The 27,259-nt window shown below is 48.3% G+C and overlaps 2 protein-coding genes across 11 annotated transcripts in view; both read left to right on the top strand.

The window, feature by feature from the left end:
* The first annotated feature begins 135 nt into the window (after positions 1-135).
* On the top strand, positions 136-14,492 carry KLHL26 (kelch like family member 26). 4 transcript variants are annotated; one of them, XM_080988944.1, is made up of 3 exons: positions 136-272; positions 7,301-7,483; positions 12,806-14,492. In XM_080988944.1, the coding sequence occupies exons 1-3, from the start codon at positions 151-153 to the stop codon at positions 14,385-14,387; spliced, it is 1,887 nt and encodes a 628-aa protein (XP_080845070.1). In that variant the 5' UTR covers positions 136-150; the 3' UTR covers positions 14,388-14,492. The 4 variants fall into 4 exon arrangements, with proteins under 4 accessions (XP_080845070.1, XP_080845069.1, XP_080845071.1 ...); XM_080988943.1 differs by lacking the exon at positions 136-272 and adding an exon at positions 2,519-2,673; XM_080988945.1 differs by lacking the exon at positions 136-272 and adding an exon at positions 5,622-5,752.
* A 5,933-nt stretch (positions 14,493-20,425) lies between these two features.
* CRTC1 (CREB regulated transcription coactivator 1) overlaps positions 20,426-27,259 on the top strand; it is a 53,332-nt gene continuing 46,498 nt past the window's right edge. For 4 of the 7 annotated variants that reach the window (XM_080988954.1, XM_080988953.1, XM_080988951.1 and 1 more), the window contains exon 1: positions 20,426-20,615. In XM_080988954.1, the coding sequence (XP_080845080.1) occupies positions 20,487-20,615 (129 nt within the window). In that variant the 5' untranslated portion in view covers positions 20,426-20,486. The remainder of the gene's footprint in view (positions 20,616-27,259) is intronic. The other 3 variants (XM_080988955.1, XM_080988952.1, XM_080988950.1) reach the window with 1 other exon arrangement.

The raw sequence follows: 27,259 nt of genomic DNA, 5'->3' as shown, positions 1-27,259 counted from the left end.
GCCCCTCGCCCCGCCCCTCGCCCCGCCCCTCCCGCGTCATCACGTCCCGCCTTCCCGCCTCCCGGCCTGCTCTGAGGCGCAGCGTCGGCGTCGCCTGGAAGGGGAAGCCGGGCCTGGCGAAGGCCTGAGGCGGCGTCGGCGGCGGGCAAGATGGCGGAGTCCGGAGGGGCCGAAGCCTTCGCCTCCGCCGAGCGGCCGCCCACGCCCAGCGTCGCCGGGGGAGGCGGAGGGAGCGGCGGCGGCGGAGGAGGCGGCGGCGGCGGCAGCAGCAGGTGAGGAAAGAGGGAGGAGGAGGGAGGAGGAAGAAGATGCGGGAACTCCCTGCACTTGACTATTTGGCACCCGTTATTCTTGCTGCTTTCCTTTCCTTGCAGCACATCATTTATTAAGATGTTTCTTTATATTTTTTAGCGCTGTTTTTGCTGTTATTGTCATGCTTAGTGCATCGGTTAGTTGTTGCTTTATGTTCATTCTACATTAATTGTTATTATCATAGCATTTAGCACATCGTTGTTGCTGTTCTGTCGTTGTTATTCTGCGTTATTTGTTGCTATCATCATATTTAGTATAGAATTGTAGAAGTGGGACGGACCCTGAGGGTCATCTAGTTCTTTTTTTTTTAAAAAATGATATTTATTAAAATTTCGGAAACAAAAAATTACATAGTTAAAGAGAAAAGAAACAAGGGAAAAGATAAAAAAGAGAAAAAACATACAAAATACAAAGTACAGAAAAAAAACAAATTAATCCTTCCGTATCTTACATTTCATTTCCTTGCTTCCCTGACCTCCTCTCACCTCCCTTTTTTGTATTCCAGTTCAATTGGTTAATTCAGCAATTCCTTTCACTCTTTGTTTTTGTCTTAGTCCTTTAACTTAATATATTGTAGCTTTAGATTCTCACCTATTAACAATCCATTTTTACATACACCTTTATGGCATTGCTGCTAAAACCACTTAACTTCATTCTGACATCATTCTAACATTCATTAATTTTACAATATTTCTGTAAATAGTCTTTAAATTTCTTCCAATCTTCTTCCACCGACTCTTCTCCCTGGTCTTGGATTCTGCCAGTCATTTCCGCCAATTCCATGTAGTCCATCACCTTCATCTGCCATTCTTCCAGAGTGGGTAGATCTTGTGTCTTCCCCTGAGGGTCATCTAGTTCAACCCTCTGCAACGCCCAGTGTGGGACTCGAACCCACAACCCTGGGATTAAGAGTCTCGTGCTCTGCTGAGCTGTCCCAGTCTTTGGGGTATCATTGTTGCTCTTTTATTTTATCACATGCATATCATTATTTTGCAGTATTGGTTGTTGTTGGTTAGAGCCTGGTGCTGGTAATGTCAGGGTTGTGGGTTCAATCCCCGTATGGGGCAGCTGCATATTCCTACATTACAGGGGGTTGGACTAGATGACCCTCAGGATCCCTTCCAACGCCACGATCCTACAATTCTGCAATTTATTATATTGCTGCTATTCTGAATTTATCCTGTTACTATCATTACTATTTTATATCACTGATCATTATTATATTTATATCATTGTCACGGCTTTATTTTATCATATGCCTTGCATAATTCTTTTATATTGTTATCATATTGATTATATCTTTGTTAGTTTTATTTTATTGTGTTCCTATCATTGTTATTTTACGTTTGTTATCCTTATCATTGTAACATTGTTACTGCTTCATTCCTATCATTATTACTTTATATTATTTATTATTTTATCACAATATATTTTTGTTGTGTTGTTGTTATTTACTGTGTCTAATTTGTGGCTGGGGCAACCCAGTCAGATGGGGCAGCGTATAAATAAATTATCACTATTATTAATATTATTATTAGTACTACTACTTCTATTTTATTTTATTTTAGTATGTTACATTTATTGTCATTTTGACCATCGTGGTTGTATCAACCACAGAATAGTAGTAGTAGTAGGTGTTGTAATAATAATACAGTGGTACCTCTGGATGCGAACGGGATCCGTTCCGGAGCTCTGTTCGCATCCTGAAGCGAATGTAAGACGAGTCTGCACGTGAGCGGGCTGCGTTTTGCCGCTTCCATGCATGTGCGTGACGTCACTTTGACCGAGCGGCGAAACCCGGAAGTAATGCACTCCGTTACTTCTGGGTCACTGCGAAGCGCAATCCGAAAATATTTAAGCTGAAGTGTATTCATCCCGAGGCATGACTGTAATAATAATAATAATAATAATAATAATACAGTATATAAACTCCCCCTTTCTAAAACACGGCCCATCAAACAGCATAGAGTGATATAATTGTAGAGTTGGAAGGGATCCCTAGGGTCATCTAGTCCAAACCCCTGCCATGCAGGAATCGTTTGCCCAGTGTGGGACTCGAACCCACAACCCTGAGATTCAAAGTCTCATGCTCTACCAACTGAGAGGTATACCCCCCACCACTCGACGATTCAGCTGAAGAGTTCTGACAGGTATTACAAGTAAGCTTGTTGTAGGTAAGTTCAAGTGCTTTGTTAAATGGCTGTGTGTATTTTGCTAAAAAATGAGCAAGCTTTCCGGTTTCACAGAGTACTTCTTCAGGCTGGATGTTGGAGGTGGAGATAGTTGTCCTCGACCGCGTTGCAAAAGCCCCAGTCTCCTGCTTGAGGGACAGAACACAGGAAATGGCCTTTTATATCCCAGGTCAGATGATGAGTCGATCTCGCTCAGGGTGTTGCCTGCTCTGTGTTGACCGGCAGCTGGACTGTTGACATCAGGCAGACACCTTCCCTGTATTCTTTCCGGCACCTGCTTAAAACATTTTATTCTAGGCTAGCCTATCTAGACAAGTAGATGATGATTTAGAGAGAGAACGCGCTACCATTTGTTTTAATCATTGTTTAAATATATTTAATACCTGCTTTTTTAAAAAAATTGACAGTGTTTAATGTTTTCTTTTATATTGTTGTGAACTGCTTAGAGCTTCCTAGTTTTTTAAAACAAATGATCAAGTGGTATATAAGTTTTGTTTAGTAATAATAACAACAACAATAATAGTAATTTTTATTGCACCCTGCCCATATGGCTGGGTTGTCCAGCCACACTTCCAGCATATATAAAAACATAATAAAACATTACACATTATAAGACTTCCTACTACAGGGATGCCTTCAGATGTCTTCTAGGAGTCTGGTAGTTATTTATCTCCTTGACATCTGCTGGGAGGGTGTTCCACAGGATGGGTGCCACTACTGAGAAGGCCCTCTGCCTGGTTCCCTGTAGCCTCACTCCTCACAGTGAAGGAACCACCAAAAGGCCCTCAGTGTCTGGGCTGGATGGCGGGGTGGAGACGCTCCTTCAGGTATACAGGGCCGAGGCCGTTTAGGGCTTTAAAGGTCAGCACAACACTGAGTTGAGCTCTGAAAAGTACTCGGAGCCAGTATAGATCAGTCTGGCTGCTGCATTCTGGATTAGTTGGCACCAGTCTGGATTAGGCACCAGTCTGGCTGCTGCATTCTGGATTAGTTGTCGTTTCTGAGTCTCCTTCAAAGGTAGCCCCACGGAGAGCGCATTGCAGTAGTCCAAGTGGGAGGATAGCTAGGGCACGTACCAGAGTAGATGGGTCTCAATCTGATCTGTGGAGCGAGGTATTTGCTCCTAAGCAAGAGTGAAAATTTGCAGCCTCCTAACACAGGTCAGTTGTGCTTTAGCTCTTAAGAGATCCCGAGTGTCCTGCATTCTCGATTCAATTTAAAACATATTGGTGGACATTTAAAAAACTACACACCTGCCAAAGGGGAGACTCTGTGGGACTTAAGTTTTAGCCCACTGCTGGCCTATAGGGCTTCAAATATCCTTTCCAGATTTAAGAATCTCCTCACTCCGTGCACTTGCTCAAGAGAGGTGTTGTGCTCTTGTTTTGTACGGTGGTGAAAGATCTGAATTGTTTCAGTAACCATGGATACAGCTAATTTATCTGAAGGAGGCTGACTGTATTATATGTATATATACTTTTAAAAAAAATTCTAATTGCCATTTTAGAAGCGGAAAATGTGCCTTCTGTGCAGGCATGTAACTTGAGGCACTAAGTGAGCAGCGTTTAGTAGAATAGCATTAGGTTTTAAGTATCCTTAATGCTTCCCTCCTTTATTTTCCGGTTTGTGTGCCTGGGATAAAGTTTTAAGACTCTTCTTCTTCTTCTTCAGCTGCTGCTGCTGCAGTACAAATCCAGAATGATGCATCTTGTGCTCATCAAAGCATTTGATGAAAAAAAGTTAAGGGTCGTGGGATAGGATTAGGATTATTTTCCACATACACACAAAATGTGCATTAAGCCAAGCCACAGTTCATTCTACCGAGCAGCTGGGAGAAGTCAGTGAGTAGAGCTTGTGACTCTTAATCTCGGGGTCATGGGTTCAAGCACCACCTCTGGCAAAAGATTCCTGAGTTGCAGGGGGTTGGACTAGATGACCCTAGTGGTCCCTTCCAACTCTATGATTCTATAAACAATTTCCCTTAGTCTTCTAACTGCTTCTGCTTCTGCACATCTCCAATCAAAAGGAGTCGGAAAGAATAGCTTGTTCACAAACGGCATCGTAGCTTTGTTGTATCTTAATGGGATCATTTCAGCGCTGAACTGTCTTAAGAGTTTGTTCATTGAATTTGTTCTGTTTAAGATTTCCTGTACCTCCTTTCAGCCACAAAGGCTCCATGGGGGAAACACAAAACAGTAAGCAGTGCACAATACAGTAAAATCAATAGGATACGATTAATAACTGGGAGGGGAAAATGGACACATCACTACTGTAATACCATCCAACAGCAGCAGGGAGGACAGAGTTTTTTTAAAAATATATATTTTTATTAAACAATTTTAACAGAACAACTTATCAATCAAGAGTTAATTGAAATGGGGTGGGCCATTCCTCTGTAAGGGATGAAAGGTAAGATACAGTGATAAGGGGGATCTGGTCCTTTCTTTTTCTGTTTCTTCTTACTTTAGTTTCTTTCTTCTCTTTACTGTATTTCCTGTAGATTGGTTTGTTTCTTTTACTGTGTTTCTGAAAACTTCATTTAAAAGTCCCCCCCCCCCCCCAAAATAATAATAATAATTAACCGGGCATCAAATTTCATTTTGGGTGCTAGGAAGGGACATGGCATGGCAGAGTGTGTGTGTGAGAGAGAACTGAGTGTCCTGCTTATTTTTTTTACTGCCCCCTGTCAATTACATCAAGGAAATGTGGCCCTCCCCAGAAAAAAAGAGTTCCCCTTCACTGAATTAAAACAATCCAGAAAAGATGTTTACCATGTGCCTAAATCAGTGCTTCCCAAACTTACGCTTCTCAAGCTGTTTTGGACTACAACTTCCGTCATCCCTAGCTAGTAGGACCAGTGGTCAGGGATGATGGGAACTGTAGTTTAAAAAAAAAGCTGGAGACCCAAGTTTGGGAAACCCTGGGCACTAAATTCTCCAGAAAAGAGGGGGCCAAATGGACCTTCTAGGAGAGAAGGTTCCGGTAAGGATTACAAAAAAGCTAGCCGATGCAAGGGGTTGTGGATGTCCCAGCATATTCAGTGGAGTGGGAGAGATTTGGGAACCCTACTTCCTGCTTCCAAGCCCTAGTCCTGTGAGCTAGCCAGGGGCACCTCACCTGGACGCTGTCACAATGGCCACTTCAGCCCAGCTCAGGGGGCAGGTGGAATCCATCTGCCTCAGCTGGCAGCTGCAGTTTGCTTTCATGCTTCTCATGGCACCCAATGCTGGTGGTCCCAGACTGATCAGGTAGGTGCCAGTCTGAGAAGTTGTGGCTGAATTGTGAAAAGACCCCTGCTTGCTCTTTGGTTGAAACAGGTTTGGGAACCAAGCTTTACTTAGGAATCTATTGGGATACCTGCCCTATACCAGGTTCCTCCAGCTCAAAATCGTCTACACTGACTGGCAGTGGCAGTTCTAATAAGAATAATAATAGTAATAATAATTTATTTATACCCCGCCCATCTGGCTGGGTTTCCTCAGCCACTCTGGGCGGCTCCCAACTGAATATTAAAAACACAGTACAGCGTTAAACGGGATGCAGGTGGCGCTGTGGGTTAAACCACAGAGCCTAGGGCTTGCCAATCAGAAGGTCAGCGGTTCGAATCCCTGCGACGGGGTGAGCTCCCGTTGCTCTGTCCCTGCTCCTGCCAACCTAGCAGTTCGAAAGCACGTCAAAATGCAAGTAGATAAATAGGTACTGCTCCGGCGGGAAGGTAAACAGCGTTTCCGTGCGCTGCTCTGGTTTGCCAGAAGCGGCTTAGTCATGCTGGCCACATGACCTGGAAGCTGTACGCCGGCTCCCTCGGCCAATAAAGCGAGATGAGCGCCGCAACCCCAGAGTTTTCCCTGCCTGGACCTAATGGTCAGGGGTCCCTTTACCTTTACCTTACAGCGTTAAACATTAAAAACTTCCCTAAACAGGGCTGCCTTCAGATGTCTTTTAAAAGTAAGATAGCTGCTTATTACCTTAACATCTGATGGGAGGGTGTTTCACAGGGCAGGCGCCACTACTTCTCCAGGGTTTCAGGCAAGAAGATATTGCCAGCTATGCCTGGAGATACCAGCAATTGAACCAGCGACCCTCTGAGTTCAGAATAGACCACTCTGTTCTGCCTTGGTCAGACCACACCTGGAGTCCTGGGCGCCACAATTTAGGAGGGATGTCGACAAGCTGGAAGTTGTGCAGAGGAGACAATCAAGGGTCTGGAAATCAAGCCTTGTCAGGAATGGTTGAAGGAGCCGGGTATGTTTAGCATGGAAAAGAGGAGACTTAAGAGGAGATAGAATAGCCATCTTCAGCTACCTCAAGGGCTGTCAGATGGAAGATGGAGCAAGCTTGTTTTCTCCTGCTCCGGAGAGTAGGACCTGAACCCATGGCTTCAAGTTACAAGAAAGGAGATTTCGAGTAAGCATTAGGAAAAACTTCCTGACAGTGAGAGTTGTTTGACAGTGGAATGGTCTCCCTGGGTTGCTTGTGGACTTTCTTGGAGGTTTTTAAGTAGAGGTTGGATGGCCATCTGTCCTGGATGCTTTAGCTGAGATTCCTGCATTGCAGGGGGTTGGACTGGATGACCTTTGGGGCTCTTTTCCAACTCTACAATTCCAGGAGGGCATCAGATCTTGTGGGAGAGGGGATGCTGGGCTGGATGGGTCTCCTCTGGCCTGATACAGGCGTGCTGCCGAGCTCTGCTCGCCTTCCTACGGCCCTGATTGTGTCAGTTATACAGGCCAGCCATTTGAAAGCCTCTCTCTCTGTTTCCTCTTTCCACCCATATCACCCCCTCGTCCTCGCAGCATGGCAGACAAGAGCAGCACTTTGAAATGCACTTTCTCCGCCCCGGGCCACAGCGCGACACTCCTGCACGGCTTGGCCTCCCTCCGGGCTCAGGCCCAGCTGCTGGATGTCATCCTCACCATCAACAACGAGGTGTTCCAGGTCCACAAAGTTGTCCTGGCTGCCTGCAGTGACTACTTCAGGTGAGAGACCCGGAGCACCCCCTCACCTCTGCTCCAGCGTTAGGAGCTCAGATAGTAAAGGTAAAGGGACCCCTGACCATTAGGTCCAGTCGCGGACGACTCTGGGGTTGTGGCGCTCATCTCTCTTTATTGGCCGAGGGAGCCGGCGTACAGCTTCCGGGTCATGTGGCCAGCAGGACTAAGCCACTTCTGGTGAACCAGAGCAGCTCACAGAAATGCCGTTTACCTTCCTGCCGGAGCGGTACCTATTTATCTACTTGCACTTTGACGTGCTTTCGAACTGCTAGGTTGGCAGGAGCAGGGAACGAGCAACGGGAACTCACCCCATTGCGGGGATTCGAATGCCAACCTTCTAATTGGGAAGCGCTAGGCTCAGTGGTTTAACCCACAGCGCCACCCACGTCCCTGGAGCTCAGATATGGTACCTTAAACCTAGCTTACGGTTGCCACAACGGAATATCTCTTTCTTTTTATAACAATTTTATTGAATGCATTTTTAAAAACATATTAAATAATAACACTGAAACTCATTTATAAGAAAATACAGAACACTATTGTACAGAAAAGAGAAAGAGGAAAAAAAGAATAGACTGGAAGAATAACTGAAAAGACCCTTTATCACATTTATATTGTGCATATCTTATCATTTACCCACACATCGAACGGCAGGCTCCCCCAGCTCTCACCTGGGTGCCTACCTCTTCTCCCAGTCTCCCACCCTGACTGAGATCCTTTTTTAAAAACAACAACAATTTTATTGAAAGTTTTTAAACATATTAAACAATAAAATTCAAACTCGCACATAAGAAAATACAAAACACAATTGTATAGAAAGGAGAAAGAGGGGAAAAAAGAATGGAGAGAGAAGAACTAAAAAGACCCTTTATCACATATTGCAGCATGTTGGGGGGTTGGACTAGATGGCCCTCCGGGTCCCTACCAGCGCTACAATTCTATGATCTCAACTACATTGCTTGACTGTAGCTTGCTCTTAGAGCAGTTCATTTGTCCCAATATGCAAGAAGGAGAAACACAAACAGTGGAAATGGAAATGGAGATGGCATGAACTAATGGACTAAAGCAGAGGTTTTTAAACTGTGGTCTGTGAGTTCCATTTGGGTGGCCTGTGGAAAGGCTACAGCACAGTCAAATATCTCTGTACTCAGCCCTGCGCTTAACTTTCCTTGATGTGATGATGGAGGACTAAGGTGCCCAGAAGAGGGGTCCATGAATCGTGCAGCAGCAGCAGGACGTGTGTCTGTTGCTGCTCGTGAGTCAGCTGTCTGGATGGAGAGGTCAGTTGCCGGAAATCTCCACATCGGCGCAGTTGGACATGTAACTGGCTCCCGGGGAATTTAAAAAACTGCTCTTCCACCAGCGGAGGCTGACTGTCTTCTCCGGAAACAGTGCAGGAAACCGTCCCTGTTGGTGTTAGGTGAAGGGGGAGGGAGGGTGGGAGAGCATCTCTTAAAACGGCCCCTAAATCTGTGGTACGCAGGGCATCTGTTTTGCATGTGGAAGGTCCCATGTTCAGCCTGCAGGCAGGGCTGTGAGAGGCTCCTGCTTGCAACAGCGGAGAGCCTCTGCCAATCAGTGTGAACACTACTGAGCTAGATGCGCCATTTAATCCGACTCCGTGTCAGGCAGCTTCCAGTGTCCCTGAGAAGGCAGCTGGAGCCTATGTGGAGCTGCTGTGTGGCCAGGGATTGCCAGGGATGTTGGGAGTTGTAGTCTTACAACATCTGGAAGCAAAACCTACATGCAGGCCCCGAGTGCAAAAACACTCCCCTCACCCCAATCGCCAGCAACTGGTATTCTGAACTGCAACTGGTATTCTGAAACATTACTGTCTCCGACTGTGGAGACAGAGCACAGCCATCCCGGCTAATAGCAGTTGAAATTAGGCTCCGTGATTTTAGCAGGTTTACTCTATAAGTAAAACTGAATTGAACACCACCCTGTTTTTCTAATCCCCTTTTAAGAACTGAATTGGCACCGACTAAGAGCAGGGACGCGGGTGGCGCTGTGGGTTAAACCACAGAGCCTAGGACTTGCCAATCAGAAGGTCGGCGGTTCGAATCCCCGCAATGGGGTGAGTTCCCATTGTTCGGTCCCTGCTCCTGCCAACCTAGCAGTTCGAAAGCACGCCAGTGCAAATAGATAAATAGGTACCACTCCGGCGGGAAGGTAAACGGTGTTTCTGTGCGCTGCTCTGGTTTGCCAGAAGCTGCTTAGTCATGCTGGTCACATGACTGCAGCATGTGCTGTATGCCGGCTCCCTCGGCCAATAAAGCGAGATGAGCGCAGCAACCCTAGAGTCGGTCACGACCTAATGGTCAGGGGTCCCTTTATCTTCCCTTTAAGAGCAGGCGAAATAAAGTGCTCCACAGAACACATCTTCACAGAGGTGTGGCGATAGACGTGAGTTTAAAAAGGGGGCTTATAGAGTTTCGTGGAAGAGGAGCAAAGAGGCACCTGTGGCTTATTAGCTGTGATGTTTAGGAGCGTTACCAGGAACGTTTTGGCCCAGCCTCTGCGGAGGGCTTCTGCCATTGTGTAAACTTCCTGGAGGCACCTGATTGCTGCAGTGGCAGGCTGTGGGTTCCATAGAGTTGTGCGGCTACCGCAGTGGGAACTGTAGTTCAGAGGGCACCAGGCTGGGGAAGGCTGAATCAGACGGGCCTCTGCTCTGATCTAGCAGGGCGCCGTCAGACCATATATCACCGGTCCTAAAGGATCTACACTGGCTTCCAGCATGTTCCTGAGCACAATTCAAAGTGTTGGTGCTGACCTTCAGAGCCCTGAAGGAGTGTCTGCATCCCCATTGCCCAGCCCAGAGACTGAGGTCCATCTCAGAGGGCCTGCCTTTTGGTGGCTCCCTCACTGTGAGAAGTGAAGTTACAAAGAACCAGGCAGAGGGCCTTCTCGGTGGTGGCGCCCTCCCCGTGGAACGCCCTCCCATCAGATTGTCAAGGAAATAAAGAACTATCTTGACTTTTAGAAGTCACCTGAAGGGAAGTTTTTAATGTTTGCTGTTTTATTGTGTTTTCAGTATTTTGCTGGGAGCATCTCAGAGTGGTGGGGCAAACCAGTCAGATTGGCAGCATATTATTATTATTATTATTATTATTATTATTATTATTCCTTCAGCTGTGCTCCCGCTTCTGAGCCTGGCGACTCACCCCTCCCCACCCGCACAGCGGCTTGCTTTGCATTCCCCCTTCAGACTTGATATCTGGGGGGGCTTGGGAAAACTACCACCACCATTGGGGCAGAGGATCTACTAGGCTCAAAGCCTTGGCCACGTCCCTGCTGGGTGTAGAAGTGGCGAGTAAGAGCCCCAGTACCCATCTCCTACACTGGCCACTCCGTGCTTGGCACTGACAACTCTTTCTCCGCCTTCTTGCAGCTACTGGTGTTAACACCCTCCTTGCTTTTTTGGCTACCTTCCGAGATTTGTGTGTGGGTTATTATTATTATTATTAACTTTATTGCCGTAAGTTTCCCTAGTAACATCAAACCCCAGAGGTTTATTGCTCTTCCTAACAGGCGAGTGATTATCGGAGGCAGATGCTAATGGCTCTTGTCTGACTGAATTTGTGCACTTATGGTGCTGGGCCATAAGTGCATCAAGAGCTTCTTTGATAACTTGGGTATGTAGAGGATCTAGTAGCATGTTCCTCCCTTTCTGTCCCCCCGCCTTGCCCCAATTTAGGTTCAGATCAAGGGGGCGAGGGAGAGGCGGCTCTGAAAAGCTTTTCGCCTCTTCTTTCTTTAATCTGGATTTCAGGGCTACGAAGTGTCGTCTTCTAACAACACCAGGATTATTTGACCGTGCCTCTCCGGACGTTTAGCTTGCCGTTGTTGATAAAAAGCCTTCCTCCCGCTCCACAACAATGGAGCAGCTTAAGATATGCCGGCATCATAATGCATAAAGCTTCCATTTGTTGCCCCTGATGAACAATAACCATTTAGTGGCTTAGCCGGTCACTGAGCTGTGGGGAGGGAACTCAGCGCTTCGATTTTCCAGAGTAAAATTGACCTACATCTGGGCTGGGCGTAGACAAACGAGCGACAGATTCTCTTCTTCCCACAGACCCCTGTTGTTAGTCACCTCCCTTTTCATTTACCTGTCTGCCCAGCCCTTTCCTGTCTGGTAGCATCTCAAGAGGATGCTTGGACAGTTCGCTGACATTTCACCTAAATATGCCAACAATTTCAGGGCTCCAGAAAAGCTGAATGCTGGTCAGAATAGAAAGTGGTGAAAAGCCACCAGAGAAGGGTCAGGGCAGATTTCTCTAGGGTGGATGTTTCCCTAGCCGTGGGGCAGCTGCAAAGATTCTTAAATTTTATTTTTTGTTATTGTTTATTAAATTTTATTGGCCACTTTCTTTACCAAGGTAACTTAAAACACATAAACGTACAGCACAAAAGAAAACACAAAAGGTAGGGGTGAACCATCCCAAAGAGGCTACGGATAATTAAAAGTCAAAGGAAGGCCTAGTAGAAATGGAATACTTTTGCCTGGCACCTAAATAATATGCAACAATTGGAAAATATTTTGCAGAATACTTAAAAACTCAGTGTAAAGATGTTAAAACTCAAATAGGATGTGAGTAAGAATAGCAGTGAGGGTAAACTTTTTGTTTTTTCTTGTGAGATAGGGTGAACGTATAGAGTAACTATAATATGCCACATAAATTCAAATTTTGAGGGAACCAGGGAGGGTGGGAGCGGAAGCCATAGCTGGAAGGATTGATTGGTAAATTTAAAATGTTACTGAATTGCTTATTTGTTAAATACTACTACTACTATGGGACGCGGGTGGCGCTGTGGATTAAACCACAGAGCCTAGGACTTACCGATCAGAAGGTCGATGGTTTGAATCCCCATGACGGGGTAAGCTCCCGTTGCTCGGTCCCTGCTCCTGCCCACCTAGCAGTTTGAAAGCACGTCAAAGTGCAAGTAGATAAATAGGTACTGCTCCGGCGGGAAGATAAATGGTGTTTCTGTGCGCTGCTCTGGTTCGCCAGAAGTGGCTTGGTCATGCTAGCCACAGGACCCGGAAGCTGTACGCCGGCTCCCTCGGCCAGTAAAGCAAGATGAGCGCTGCAACCCCAGAGTCGTCTGCGACTGGACCTAATGGTCAGGGGTCCCTTTACTACTACTACTACTACAGTTGGCCGATGGGTTAAAAGGATAACTTTAACTTGGTGGAAACGGGAGTCACTCAGCAGCCTTTGGGGAAGCTGCCTGTGTTGACAAGCTAGGAATGGTGAATCTGAACACTCTCCTCTCTCTCTCGGGCTCTTTGACATCTAGGGCCATGTTCACTGGCGGAATGAGGGAAGCCAACCAGGACGTGATTGAGCTGAAAGGCGTCTCTGCGAAGGGCTTGAAACACATCATCGAGTTCGCCTACAGCGCCGAAGTGACGCTGGACCTGGACTGCATCCAGGATGTCCTCGGGGCGGCCGTCTTCCTGCAGATGGTGCCGGTGGTAGAGCTGTGCGAGGAGTTCCTCAAGTCTGCCATGAGCGTCGAGACCTGCCTCAACATCGGGCAGATGGCCACCACCTTCAGCCTTGCTTCCTTGAAGGAGTCTGTGGACGCCTTCACCTTCCGCCACTTCCTCCAGATTTCCGAGGAGGAGGACTTCCTCCACCTTCCCCTTGAGCGCCTCGTCTTCTTCCTCCAGAGCAACAAGCTCAAGAGCTGTAGCGAGATCGACCTCTTCCGGGCCGCCATCCGCTGGCTGCAGTACGACCCAGCGCGCCGCGGCAACGCCAGCCAGGTCCTCTGCCACATCCGCTTCCCGCTTATGAAGTCCTCCGAGCTGGTGGACCACGTCCAGACTTTGGACATCATGGTGGAAGACGTCTTGTGCCGGCAGTACCTCCTGGAGGCTTTCAACTACCAGATCCTGCCCTTCCGGCAGCACGAGATGCAGTCTCCCCGCACCGCCATCCGCTCGGACGTGCTCTCCCTCATCACCTTTGGCGGCACGCCCTACACGGACAACGACCGCACCGTGAGCAGCAAGGTCTACTACCTGCCGGACGGCAGCGCCCGGCAGTTTAAGGAGCTGACGGAGATGGAAGTGGGCAGCAGCCACACCTGCGTGGCGCTGCTGGACAACTTTGTCTACGTGGTTGGGGGGCAGCACCTGCAGTACCGCAGCGGCGAGGGGGCGGTTGACGCCTGCTACCGCTACGACCCGCACCTGAACCAGTGGCTGCGCATCCAGGCCATGCAGGAGAGCCGGATCCAGTTCCAGCTGAACGTCCTGCATGGCATGGTCTACGCCACGGGGGGCAGGAACCGCTCCGGCAGCTTGGCCTCGGTGGAGAGGTACTGCCCGCGGACCAACGAGTGGAGCTACGTGTGCTCGCTCAAGCGCAGGACGTGGGGGCACGCCGGGGCCGCGGTGGGGGGCAGGCTGTACATATCGGGCGGCTACGGGATCTCGGTCGAGGACAAGAAGGCCCTGCACTGCTACGACCCCGCCATGGACCAGTGGGAGTTCAAGGCCCCCATGAACGAGCCACGAGTCCTGCACGCGATGGTCAGCGCCAACAGCAGGATCTACTCGCTTGGGGGCCGCATGGACCATGTCGATCGCTGCTTTGATGTCCTGGCGGTGGAGTACTACGTCCCCGAAGCCAACCAGTGGATGACGGTAAGCCCCATGCGGGCGGGGCAGTCCGAGGCGGGCTGCTGCCTGCTGGAGAAGAAGATCTACATCGTCGGGGGGTACAACTGGCACCTGAACAACGTGACCAGCATCATACAGGTGTACAACACGGAGACGGATGAGTGGGAGAGGGACTTGCACTTCCCAGAGTCTTTCGCTGGCATTTCCTGCGTGCCGGTCATCCTGCCACAGACCACAGCTCGGAGGTGACCACCCTGAGACTTCAGCCCAGTCTCCCGAGGCATCACATGCCATCAAAGATATACATTCTGGCCTGCCCCGTTTTGGAAAATAAAATGTTTTGTGTCCACAGCAGGCGAGCAAGGTCTTCCACCTTACCCTCTTATCCTCCGTAACTTTTCGACAACTTGTGTTCCGTCCCTGCTGGGTTGGAGGAGGTCCTAAGGAACTGAGCTAGGATTGTGGTGGGGTTTGTACGAGAAGGGATGGGTGGTGCTCCCCATTAACTCCTCCCCCCTTCTTGCAGGTATTTTTTTATTTTAAAAAGAAGCTCCTTTCTCCTCCCCTCCATCCCCCAAAATTATGAACTGCGGAGTTTTTACTGCACCCCAGAGCATTGGTGCATGTGAGTTCGTTTGGTCTGGAGAGTTTAAAAGAAAAGAAAAAAAACTAAGGACATCCTGAACTTCCGAAAAAGCAATAAAGGAGGATGAGGCAGCTGGCTGGGGTGGGCTGGAGTGGAGGAACTCACAGAGGAGATGAAAAATGTGTGATCTCATCCTAGCAGGTGTGCCTGTTCACCCCCCTCCCCCTTTGAAAAGCACATTTTAAACACAAGTACATCACACACCAGTTTGGGTAGTCTTCTTTCTCTCTCTCAAAAACCGTAGAAGGAGTTCCCAGACAACGTTCTGTGGACCACCGGCAGCCCACGAGCTTCGTCCCAGTGGTCCGCTGCGTGTCCCTGAAGGAATGGCAAGAGAAGCTGCTGCTCTGTTGCCTTAAGTGGCCTGAGAGGAGTGGAGAGGATTAGCAGCAAAATGGAACAGGAAGCTAGAATTGGGATATTCAAAACAACATGTAAGGAATAAAGCAATTCAAATGCAATTAGCAATTGTGCAGCGCCTAGCACAGCGCGGTAATGGGCAGAAAAAGAAATTGAGCTTAAGGTTGGTGCTACCACCCTGCTTCCCCATGTTGTTCTCGCAGGACAGCAATGCTCCCCCAGATTTCTTGGGGCTGCCTTTCCCAAGTCAGCTGGCTGCCCACCCCCTGTCGCAACACACCGTAACTCTGTTGCTGCAGGAGTAACTCTGGTCTGGGCCAGAGATGGGCCAAGGAGGTGCTTTCTGGGTTGGTTTGATTCCGAATAAGTGTTGTAGATTATTATTTTTATTATTATTTATTAAATTTGTATGCTGCCTTCTGCTCAAAGATCTCTGGGGCAGTTCACAATGTAAAATTACAATATAAACAACACAAAATACATAATAAAAATGACAACAACAATCTAATAATCCCCCCTCCCACAACACATTTAAAAGGGAGGGCATTGTCAATCAGCCAAAGGCCTGGTTTAAGAGGAACATTTTGCCTGGTGCCTAAAGGTGTATAATGAAGGTACCAAGTGAGCCTTCCACAAACAGGGAGCCACTGTAGACAAGACCCCGTTCTGCCAGGTCTCACATCACCACACACTGCCCCTGGGCAACTGCCAGCCCCTGACTGTCCACCCTGCACCCTTGGGCGACCTCCCCTTTAATTTTTAAACTGGCCTTGAACCTGCCATTTTTAATTTCCCACAATGCCAATAGTGCACTGCTGCCCTGCGGTATCACGGGAACATTTGCACCTGGTGGCAAGCTTGCTGCTCAAAAGACAGGAAACATTTTTCTGCTTTGCACATGGATTGTAGAAACACAGAATTGTAGAGTTGGACGGGGTCCTGTGGATCATCTAGTCCAACCCCCTGCGATGCAGAAAAGCATCCCTGGCAGGTGGTCCCTGGTTCAATCCCAGTGGCAACTCCAGGTAGGGCTGGGGAAAACTCCTTGCCTCAAACTGTCAGAGTAGACAATACCAACCTAAATGGACCAAGCGTCCTACTCTGTATACTTAATTTCCTATGTTTCTAGAGGGGTGCTGCATAGTGGAGCTGGCCAGAGATTGCCATGCCTTATCCCTGAAGCCAGCCATGATTATATTCCAAGGAGTGGAGTTAGCACAGCTCCTCTGTAGTTGCTCCCTGAGCTATAGTAGCCCCTTTGCTGTAGCGTTGCTGCTGGCTGCAGCTGAGACTCTCTTAATGTATTTTAACTGCACAGGCCTGAGCCACGGCTTATAGCATGGAACAAGCTACAAACCCACAAAACAAAGCAAGCTGTTTGGAACAGGCAAGAATGCATCCCTGGCCGTTCATGCCTTTTGCTAGTCAGCTTTTTCGCTTCTGTCTTAACAGATCGTGGACTCTTGGAGAACTTCCCACCCCTCCCTGCCAAGATGCGAAATTAAAGCAGGCTTTTCTAAGCACGTTTCGATGCGTTGACGTTCCAAATTATTTTGATGCACTTAAAAATGTTCGAGCGGGAGGCTCGCCTCCTCTCCCCTCTCACAGGAAAGTAAAGTAAGGGGGAGGGGAGATGCAGAAATTTAATTATTTGAAATGTAGCATTTTTTTCAGAGGATGTGTTCTGCATGTGTCGGTGGTCCAGAACTTTGAAGTGGGATGAGATTTCTAACCAAAAGACTTGTTTTTTTGTGTGGTTTTAACTTGAGAGTTTTAAAACGCACAATTTTTTTTTTACTCCAATGAGATTTATTTTTACTGTTCATTTCATTTCCATACCGGTTTATATTTCAAAGAAATAATCTCAAAATGGTTTGCAACACATGAAAACATCAAATGAAACAATCCAGAATAAAACAAATTAATGCTTCAAGGGAAATCTTTCAGATCCTTCTGTAAGTGACATTTTAGGTAAAGGGTAAAGGGGACCCCTGACCATTAGGTCCAGTCGTGTCCAACTCTGGGGTTGCGGTGCTCATCTTGCTTTACTGGCCGAGGGAGCCGGCGTACAGCTTCTGGGTCATGTGGCCAGTATGACTAAGCCGCTTCTGGCGAACCAGAGCAGCGCACGGAAACGCCGTTTACCTTCCCGCCGGAGTGGTACCTATTTATCTACTTGCACTTTGATGTGCTTTCGAACTGCTAGGTTGGCAGGAGCAGGGACGGAGCAACAGGAGCTCACCCCATCACGGGGATTCATACCACCGACCTTCTGATCGGCAAGTCCTAGGCTCTGTAGTTTAACCCACAGCGCCACCCGCGTCCCTTTTGCTTTCCCTCTTATTTATTTACCTACTTAATTTATAGAGCTTCCCCCTAGCAGAAGGGCTCTAGGAAGGCAGGGTGGCATAGCGATTAGAGTGTCACACCTGGGAGATCAGGGTTCAAATCCCCACTCAGTCATGAAGCTCACTGGGCGACCCTGGAGTCAGTCCCAGCCTCTTAGTCCACCTCACAGGGTCGTTGTATGGATTAATGGGAGCGGGTGGGAGTTAATTGCAAAATAAATCAGCTCTTCTGCTGACCTGCTTAAGGAAGCTGGAGGGGCCAGTCAGAGGGAGATGTCAGTTGCCAGTCTGGCACCCAGAGATGTCCACATGGTTGCGATGGGTAAAAGTCATCCCACTTCAAAGTTTGGGGAATATCAAACACTGGACCCAACCAGCACAGGCTGGAGCTGACGGTAGTTAAAATTTCAACCTGTGGACACCAGTTTGAGGAAACCTGTGCAAAAGAGAGGTAAGTTACTGCAGGGAAATTGCAGCACTTAACAACAGTGTGTCAAAAGGAACATAAATTGCAGGTGTAAGGTACTTCTCATGTAGCTTTGTGACTGCCTCAATCCTGCTTTCCTGGGTATCCTTCTCTGGATTTGGGGAATGGGACGGGAGGATAAGATCTAAGTCAGTTTAGGTTGGCCAGGAGGGGTGTGCTTGTTCTCTCTCACACAGCGTGCCTGCGCCCGTGGAGAGCGGCCTCATTTGTGGGTCTACAACCACTTCGCCTCCTTTCGAACTGCAACCTCCATGCTGCAAGAACTCGCTGGTATTTATTTTCAATAAAAATGAGTTTTGATACTGCTCTGTGAAAAGTACCTGGGGTGTTTTCTGCCAGAGTTTCGTTCTTGGTGGTGGTGGTGTCCAGCAGCGCTCTCCTTAAGTTCTCAGTGCAGAAAGGGTACAAAAGTGCGCTTGTGCTTCTGTCAGATTTGTGGCAATGAAAAAGCCTGCCTTGCCTCCTCCGTGCCATTTGGGCCGAGGGCTGACTCCTAGTGAAAAACAAAACTGCATATGGTCCCGTCCCCCCCATTGTGGAGACTGGCCAAAACATGACAAAACACGAAGAGATGGAAGGTTTCTAGAAATAAAAACATGGGGTTGTCTCCAAAATTAGTCATGCTTGGAGTTTACACATTTAAAAGAGAATTGGCATGGCTAACTGAAGCCCATGGATCTGACCCACTTAAATTAATGCTCCATTAACTTGGTACTAGAGTCCATCTTAGCATTGCATATAGCCTACCGTCTCTACTCTGGAGTAGGATGCAAGGTGTGCTTTGCATTGATGAAGGCAACTGCTTCAAATGCGCAGAAAGGTTGACTTGCAGAACTCTCCGCCACTGCATGTCGCCATGGTCTTTTCTGTTGAGATTGCTCCCAAAGAGGATTATGGGAAATTCATGGTGGTACCAGAGACCGATATCTGAAACATCTATTTCTGCAACCTCCATATCCAGAGAGACTTCATAGGATTTATTTGTATTTTGATAATTTTATGTGTTTCTAATTGCTTTTTTATTTTTAAAATGGCTATTTTGCACCATGTTATGTAAACAATTAAAGAGATGCTGGGCTGCATCTAGAGCTAGCCCTGCTCACAGATTAATGGACAGGACTAATTTAGGTCCATTCATTTCAATGGGTCTGTGAGCAGAAATGAGTTGGTTTCAATCAATATATTTATTGATTGAATCAATTGAATCAATATATTGTTATACTGAAGCTGAGGCTCCAATACTTTGGCCACCTCATGAGAAGATAAGACTCTCTGGAAAAAACTCTTGATGTTGGGTAAGATGGAGGGCACAAGGAGAAGGGGACGACAGAGGACGAGATGGATGGACAGTGTTATAGAAGCGACCAAAATGAATTTGATGAAACTCTGGGAGGCAGTGGAAAACAGGAGTGCCTGGCATCCTCTGGTCCAGGGGGTCACGAAGAGTCGGACACGACTAAACAACATATATTGTTGAATAAAATGTTCAGAGGCAGCCTGTCACTGAACATCAGAATAAGCAGCCTCCCCTCTGCTGCGGCTTTTCATTTTAGTGCCATCATTTGGGGGTAGACTGCTCCTGTCTGTGGAGGCTCCATTATTTCTCATAACTTAATATGTCAGATATGGAGCGGGGGGGGGGTGTATTGGAGGCTTAAACTAATCAGGAAATTGAGAGAGGGGGAGGTTTAATTATTGGGGGGGCGAGGGGAGCCGGCCTACCAAGCAAGGAGGGCCAGAGAAAGGAGATAAAGCACTGCGCATGCGCCTGAGATAGAGCGGGCCCCCCCCCCACAAAAACAGCTTTCTGCGCCTGCGGCGAAAAGCAGCGGAGGGATGTGTATGATAAGAAATGAGAAAGCGCGGCGCATGCGCCATGTCGCCCCGTTTCATTTCCCCCTCCGCGGCCGAGTTTGCGCGCTGTGGCTCCACTCGTCTCTCGCGAGCCAATCCCCTCCTCGCTTCCCACCTATTCTGCCCATTTCCAAGCTTGCGCGTGCGCAAAACCAACACCTCCCTCTCGCTACCTCGCCACCCACCTTTTGGTCCGCGCATGCGCGCCGCGCCTACTCCAGTCCATCCCTCTCCCTCCCTCTCTTTTTATTTTGCGCGTGCGCGTTGTTGCATCCCGAGTTCTTTTCTCTCTCTCCGTCCAGCCCCCTTCTCGCTCGCGCGTGCGCGCGGCGTCCGAGCCTCCGCTCCGCAAGCCGTCCTCCTCCTCCCCCCCTCCTTCTAGTCTGCCCGTTCCTACGCCTGCGCAGTCGCGCGCCTGTGGGCGGAGCGTGCGCAGTCGGCCGCGCCGCCTCTCCTGCCAGACCTCTCTGACTTTCGCGCCTGCGCAGTCGCCCAGATTTTGCTTGTTTGGTTGGCGGCGCGGCGGCCGGGTGGGGGAGGAGGGAGAGAGGGAGTGAGGGCGCGCGCGGGTGCGCAGGCGCACTGGCGCCCGGAGCGGGAGGGGGCGGCGGCGGCGGCGACGGCGGCGGCGGGAGGGATGCGGACGGGGGAAGATGGCGGCCTCGTCGAACAACCCGCGGAAATTCAGCGAGAAGATCGCGCTGCACAACCAGAAGCAGGCCGAGGAGACGGCGGCCTTCGAGGAGGTCATGAAGGACCTCAGCCTCACGCGCGCCCACCGGGTGAGCCCGGGCTGAGGGGTGGAGGCGCTGGGCGGACGCCCCCTCAGGGAGGCAGGGAAGGAGGGAAGCCCCTCACGGCCGCCTCAGGGGTCGCCAGGAGGGAATAGCTCCGTGAGCGGGGACGGTGGGGAGGCTGGCAGCCCCTCAGGGAAGGAAGCCCGCGCTCGCCTCAGGTCCGTGAGGGGGAAATTAAGCGCGGTGGGGGGGGAGTGGGGGGGGACGAGGAGGAGAAAGGAAAGAGGGAGGGATGGGATGGGATGGAGGCGCCTGGCTGACTGACTGAAGGGAGGGACGCTTCAGCATCACTTCATCCGTTTGCGTGCGAGGGGAATATTATGCGTGTGTGCATTTGGGAGGGGGGGTCTTTGAGGGGTGAGGAAGAGGAGGGAGGGAGGAGGAGGAAGACACCCCCCCCCATGGAGGGAAGCTCAGCATCACCCCATCTGCGTGTATGAAGGAAAAGTATGCATACATACATATACACGCGTACACAGGCATGCTGCCCATCTGGGTGTCTTTGAGGGGTGAAGAAGAGGAGAGAAGTGGTGGGAGGAGGAAGGCCGAGGGAGGGGGGGTGAGAAACAGGGTGGGGGGTTGGATGCGCTTGGCTGACATACCCCCCTTCTTAGGAAGCCCACAATACTCTCTCCTCAAGGCATAGCTGTCTTTTTTTTTTAAGGGAAATTCCTTTATTCCGAATAGGATTCCTCGCAAGAAAAGGGAAAAGTTGACAGCTATGCCTCAAGGGTGTGTGTGAGGTGAAATGATTGGTGTGGGGAAGTCCTTGAGGGGCAAGGAAGAGGATAGAGGAAAGAGAGAAGAGGGGGGAAGAGGGAGGGATGGGGGATGTCGGCTGGCTGGCTGGCAGGCAGGCAGGCATCCCAGCTGACATCTCCTTAGGAAGGGGAGCCCAGAATGGCCCCTTCCTCTGCCTCTGGTGTGATGGAGGGGGGAATGGTAGTACTGGGGTTTGGGGGGCTGAGGAGGAAGATGGAGGAAATGGTGATGCCCTAACTGGTTGACACCCCCTTAGGGAGGGAAGCCCAGAATACCCTCAAAGTGGCACCTCTTCCTTGTTCCCCCCTTTCAGAAGGGAGAGTTGAAGGACTGCCTTCTCAATTATATCCTATTGGGGGGTTGGGGGTTGCTGAGAGGTCAACACATGATCCCTGTTTTCTCTATCCCTTCCCCTCTTCCTAAAAGGGTAGTTTACATTTGAGGCAAATGGGGGGGGGGGTTGAATTTAGGGAACTGGTTACATACCCCATTTTTCAGGATTTTAAAAGGCCATACACAAACACACCCCATTTATGGGTATGAGGGGAAGGGTTATTGGCGGATGTGAAGGAAAATTAGCTATTTGGGGAAACGGGGTTAAGGGGGCGACAAGATGTCTTGTCCCCCCCTTTCCTTTCTCCACTTCCTTAGAAAGAGAATTAAGTAGCCTCAGTTTTACGACAGAGGAAAATGGGGTTGTTCTGAGGGTGGGATAAATTGGGAGGAGTGACACCCTATTTTCCTTCTCCCCTCAGAAAAGATGTTAAAAGCCTGTTTGGTGGTTTGAGGTTACAATATTGACACGTGTGTGTGTGTGTGTGTGAGAGAGAGAGAGAGAGAGAGAGAGAATTTAGGGTGTGATATCCCCCTTCCCATCCTTCAGTAAGGGACTAAAGGACTGCTGCCCCAATTTAGAGGTGTGATTAGAAGGGGGGAAGGTTGTAGCTAAATGTAGCAGGACAGCAAACAGAATCCCCTCTCCCCACTTTCTGAATTCAGAAATGTGTGCCAGGTTGAGGGGGGATCAAGAATCGCCCTTCCTCAAACCCATGGGTCAGGAATGGAAATGGGGATTAATACACAAAAGGGGAAGAACTGCTGTCTCCCCTCTTTCTCCCTGCTCAGAAAGGTTGTGTGTGTAGGGTTAAGGACCCCCCCCTTCTCAAATTATAGTGGAGGGGTCTGAAAAATTAAAGAGGGGAATTAGGTGAAGGGTACCCATAGGAATGGGTTGACACCTCCCCCGAAGGAAACAAGGGGGGCAGTGACCATCCTGTCACCCAATGCTTTGGAATTATTAAATGAAAGGGAGCAGAAGAGAAATAAAAACACTGGGGGAGTGATTGGAAAGGACCCCTCCAACTACTTGCAGAGGGGGTGGTTCTTTATGTCCTCTCCTTTTTCTGTCTGTGGGGGAAATGGGTTGGGTGACTCTAGCAAGCAGAGTGGGGTGACTCCACTTGCCCCCTTGCACCCCAGTAGAAAGTCTGGGACAGAATACACCACCAGTTCAGTGGAACTCTTAAACTGGGGGATAGGAGAGATAAACATTAAAAAGATAGTGTAGAGGTAAGTGGGATCTGATGGGAGAGGGACCTGAATAACTTTCCCTTCTCTGAAGGTTTGAGGAATTAATATATTGTGGGGGAATATTGAGAGCAGGTTAATTACCCCCCCCCCCCAAATACGTGAAGTAGACTGTTATTGGTGCATCCCTTCCTTTTTGACAGGTAAGGGAAGGTCTGCTCATTTCTACTCCCTTATGAGGAATGTGGGAAAGTTGTGAAGATGCTCTCCTGCCCTGATGCATTAATAACCCCCCTCCCAGTTTATGAATTGGGGATGAAAACAAACCAATGCTGCATATATGGGGTTAACTAAATTCTCCTGTTATTATGCTGTGAGTGGGAGTGGATAATTTACTCCCTTCTTGTTATCTGTACAGTATAATGAAAATTCTTAAGGGAGATTAAGGAGCCCTTTCCATTTATTTGCATGTGGGGAGGTCACCATGGGGGATTATTTTGGGGAGTGGGAACTGCTAATGAGCTCTCCAGTTCATGTCTGTGTTGAGGATTTAATGACCCATTTTCTATTATCATTATTTATTCTGCTATCCTGTATTTCTTAATCACCTTCTAAAATATTGGCTCAATGTGATTTACACATAAGATAATTAAAAACAGTGAAAAATACGAAAGCAACAAATGAATCAATTCTCCCTATAAGGGTGTGGGAGAGAAATGTGAGGGAGGGGTTCTGAATTATTCTCCCAGTGCTTGTGTGTTTTGTTATGGGGATATGAATAATTTTTCTTGCATTTAAATTTATAGCCCACCCTTCCACCCAAAGAAACCTAAGGGGTGTTTTTATTTGCAGGGGATTGTGGAATAAAAGGGTGTGCTGATTTCTAATTTAACATGGAGAATTGTGAGAGCGGGGAGTTTATGTAACCCCCTCCTCATTGTATTTGAATATCAGGTGTTGAGAAAGTTCCCTTGTGTGCATGTGAGGGAAAGGAGAAAAGCTTAATAATGTGTGTGTAAATTGTTCCGAGGGGGGTGGCTAACCTGTAGCCCTCCAGATGTTATAGTCCGATGACTCCCATCAGCCACAAACGATGGAATCTGGAGGGCCACGGGTTAGCCACACCTCTGGTAAATGAAAGGTTTGTTTCTAAATCCATGAGTATGTCTTTGTGCATGTGTTCAGAACAGAGGAAATCATTAATAATATTTACTAATTTGAGAACTTGCAGCTGTCCAGTAAAGCCAAGGCGAACCTTTTTTTTTTTTTTAATGCTCAGTCGCAATGAAGAGATAACATATGACTCCTGTTAGCATAGATGCTGTTTGTTGGTGGGGGTGAGTCTGCTGCAGTTAATATTGTGTATGGTTGAGGAGTTATGGTGGGAGTGCTTTGCGGACTCGGTGCCTTCTCTGATATGTGTGCTTGTGCTATGACCGGTTATCGTAATGCCCATGAGTGCACATGGATTGCGATCAAGTTGCTGCCTCTATCCAAGAGTTGGAGGGCACAAGCATTACATTTCTTCTGCAATAATGCCACTTTATTTGACGGGGGGGGGCTGGATTTGAGCAGCACATCCTCATGCCTTTCTCTGTGTGTAGAGCAGTTGAAGGCCGATATGGGCTCCTCATCACAGCACTTCAGCATTGCTAAAAATGTGCGGTGCGCACAATTCTTTAATGCACTAAGTTGTCTGGTTTAGTGTGAGCTTTCTTTGCTATGGAATTCGAATTTAGTTTGTCTGGTGTGGCTGTTACTAATAAGTAACAACAGTAATGATGCACCTACAACCTGGCACCTTACAATTCATTTTATAATGTTCTCTCTTAGTAATATGGCATTGTTGGCATTTTCTTACAAACGGTGGAAAGTTAATAGCTACCTCTGGGGTTAGGAGAGTCAGTTGTACTAGAGTGTGTTAGCCACTGTGCTCTTGCAAAGTTGATGGCACTGTTAACACACAAACACACCATGGCAAGAGAGCAATAGAGACCTCACCAACTTGCCTTCCTCCAGATGTGTTAGATTTCTTTGTCCTTCTACCCTGACCACTTTCCCCCAGTGCTAGAAATTAGCCAGGTGCCAGGCACGTTTTGCGACTGGTGCAGGTCCAGTTTTGGCCAAGTGAAGATCTCTGGATGCCAGGTTCATGCCTGGGCAAAGCAAAATGTCACTTAGAGAAGGATCTGAAAGATTTTCCTTGAAGCTTGAATTTGTTTTATTCTGGATTGTTTGATTTGATGTTTTAATGTGTTGTAAGCTGCTTTGAGATTTGTTTTTTAAAATATAAAGTGGTATAGAAATGAAATGAATAATAATACTACCAATAATAATCACCATTGGGGGGGAAATGGTGCCAAGACATACCGTTGTGGTGACTGCAACCTGTTAGATTATATCTCTGCCTCCCACACTGGCGGCCGTGAATCAAACGCCATCTAGAGGACCACAGGTTCCCCCATCCCTGACAATACCCTAGTTGGCATAGGGATCATCATCGGTTGATTATGCATATGGTCTGTTTCTTGATGGAATGCAAGGCTTGCTTTTCAGTATCTAACGCTTAGGCACCCCCTGTATTAGTTGGGGTCACCCTGAAACAGACTGACACTGCAGCAGGGTTGGGTGCTGTCTCAAATCTTTCCAGTTAAGGGTAGAAAAAGGGGCTCTTAAGAACAGGAGACTATCCTGCTGGGTCAGACTGGTGGCCTAACTAGTCCAGTATTCTGTTCTCACAGTGGCCAACCAAATGCCTCAGTGGGAAGGCCACAAACAAGATCTGAGCACAAAAGCCCTCTTCCCCCCGCAATGGTTTTCAGCAATTAGGATTCCTCAGAGCCTGCAACTGTAGAGGCACAGCATAGCCATCATAGCATGAATTTGTCTCTTGGATTCCCCCGGCCCCACATATCAAGCATACAATCGTTGGCCTGTATTTGGGTCAAGTGAGCAGCCAGGCTTTTGTTCTGTTTGGGCTGCTGGTGATCATTACATCTTTTTTTAAAAAAATTGGGGCCAATCCAGATTAAGGCACTGAGGATGAGATGACTGAGTTTGGGAGATAACATTTTGGGGCAGGAGGAGAAACAGCGAGGGTAGCAATGAAGCCCAATCTTCACTGCTGATTGAGTGTGTGGGGGTGTCCCTTGGGAATATGTGTTAGTCGGCTGATGCAGCGTAATACCCAGTTAACATATTCTCTCTAAATTCATTTTCATCTGCTGGGCAGGATTGGCAGTCTAAGCACGCTCCCTTTAACGCTGCTGTCTCTGTCACAGGTGCTGCCTTGTAAAGCTTTGTGGAAATGTCATGTCGTCTCAGAGGGTCTGGGTTCAAGGGGCTTTTGCTACGTAGGGCCAAGGGTTGGCAGAGTAGCCTTTGCCTGCTCAGGGACTGCAGCACCCATCAGCTGTGCAGCTGTGGATGATGCGAGTTGTAGTTCAAGTCACCCAAAGGGTGTAAACTTGATGCAGACAAGTTAATAGCTGGTGGCTCTTTCTGAATTTCTCACTGCCCTCACGCTGGGGCAGACTATTGCAGAAAAGCAGATGTGATAGATATAAGAGATTTTAAAAGGAGCTGTGGTGTGATGTTCTGTTGCAGGGGGTGAGTGTTTATTGGGTGATGTTTTCACAGTGGGCTGACAGTATAGTGGTGCGTGTTCCGTTTCAGTGTGCCAGTACATGGAAAGAATATCTTTTATGCACCCTTGAGCCTGTAGTATTCTCTCTCCCTTGCATCTACAAATGTGGTACCAAAAGAGACCCGGTGAAATTCTTTTGCATTTGCAGAACCAGTGTGTGACAGGGGTCTCTTCTGCCTAGCAATCTGTTCTCATTCCTCCCACCTGCACATTGAGTCAAGAGGTGGGGGTTGTGGTGGCAAATACCCCATGGATAATGTCCCTGCTGCACCTTAATTGGCGCCAAGGGCTCTAAAGCACACCTCTTCCAGCTATGCCTAGTCTCTTGCGGTTTGGGCAAAAACACGTAACTACAAATTATAGTGTGATTATGGAGGTTGTGCCTCCGGCCTGGTCTTCTACCGAGGCACTATCTGTCATAGGTGGTTTAAAAAACGAAATCACCCCTCTTTCATCTGCCATTCCCTTACGTGTGCAAGGAATCGCAGGTGCTTTTGTACGTGTGTGTGTGTGTGTGAGAGAGAGAGAGAGAGAGAGAGAGAGAGACAGAGAGAGAGCGCAAAATGAAATGATAATAGGCCAGGAACAATTGAGCATAGTGTTGATTCTGTCAAAAAGAAGTTTCCTGTTTTGACTTCCTGGTGTTGGGATAGTGTCAATATTTGCTTTTCAGAGGTTCGGAGATAAGCCTAGA

The sequence above is a fragment of the Podarcis pityusensis genome (assembly GCF_964106645.2).
Source record: "Podarcis pityusensis genome assembly, chromosome: 18".
NCBI classification, from domain to species: domain Eukaryota; kingdom Metazoa; phylum Chordata; class Lepidosauria; order Squamata; family Lacertidae; genus Podarcis; species Podarcis pityusensis.
The sequence above is the reverse complement of the archived record's forward strand: the minus strand, read 5'-3'. Positions and strand labels throughout refer to the sequence as shown.

Coding starts and splice junctions, on each gene's coding strand:
- KLHL26 (XM_080988943.1), top strand. CDS start 2,534: ATGAGCAAGCTTTCCGGTTTCACAGAGTACTTCTTCAGGCTGGATGTT. Junction 2,674..7,300: donor AATGGCCTTTTATATCCCAG/GTCAGATGATGA, acceptor TCGTCCTCGCAG/CATGGCAGACAAGAGCAGCA. Junction 7,484..12,805: donor GCCTGCAGTGACTACTTCAG/GTGAGAGACCCG, acceptor TTTGACATCTAG/GGCCATGTTCACTGGCGGAA.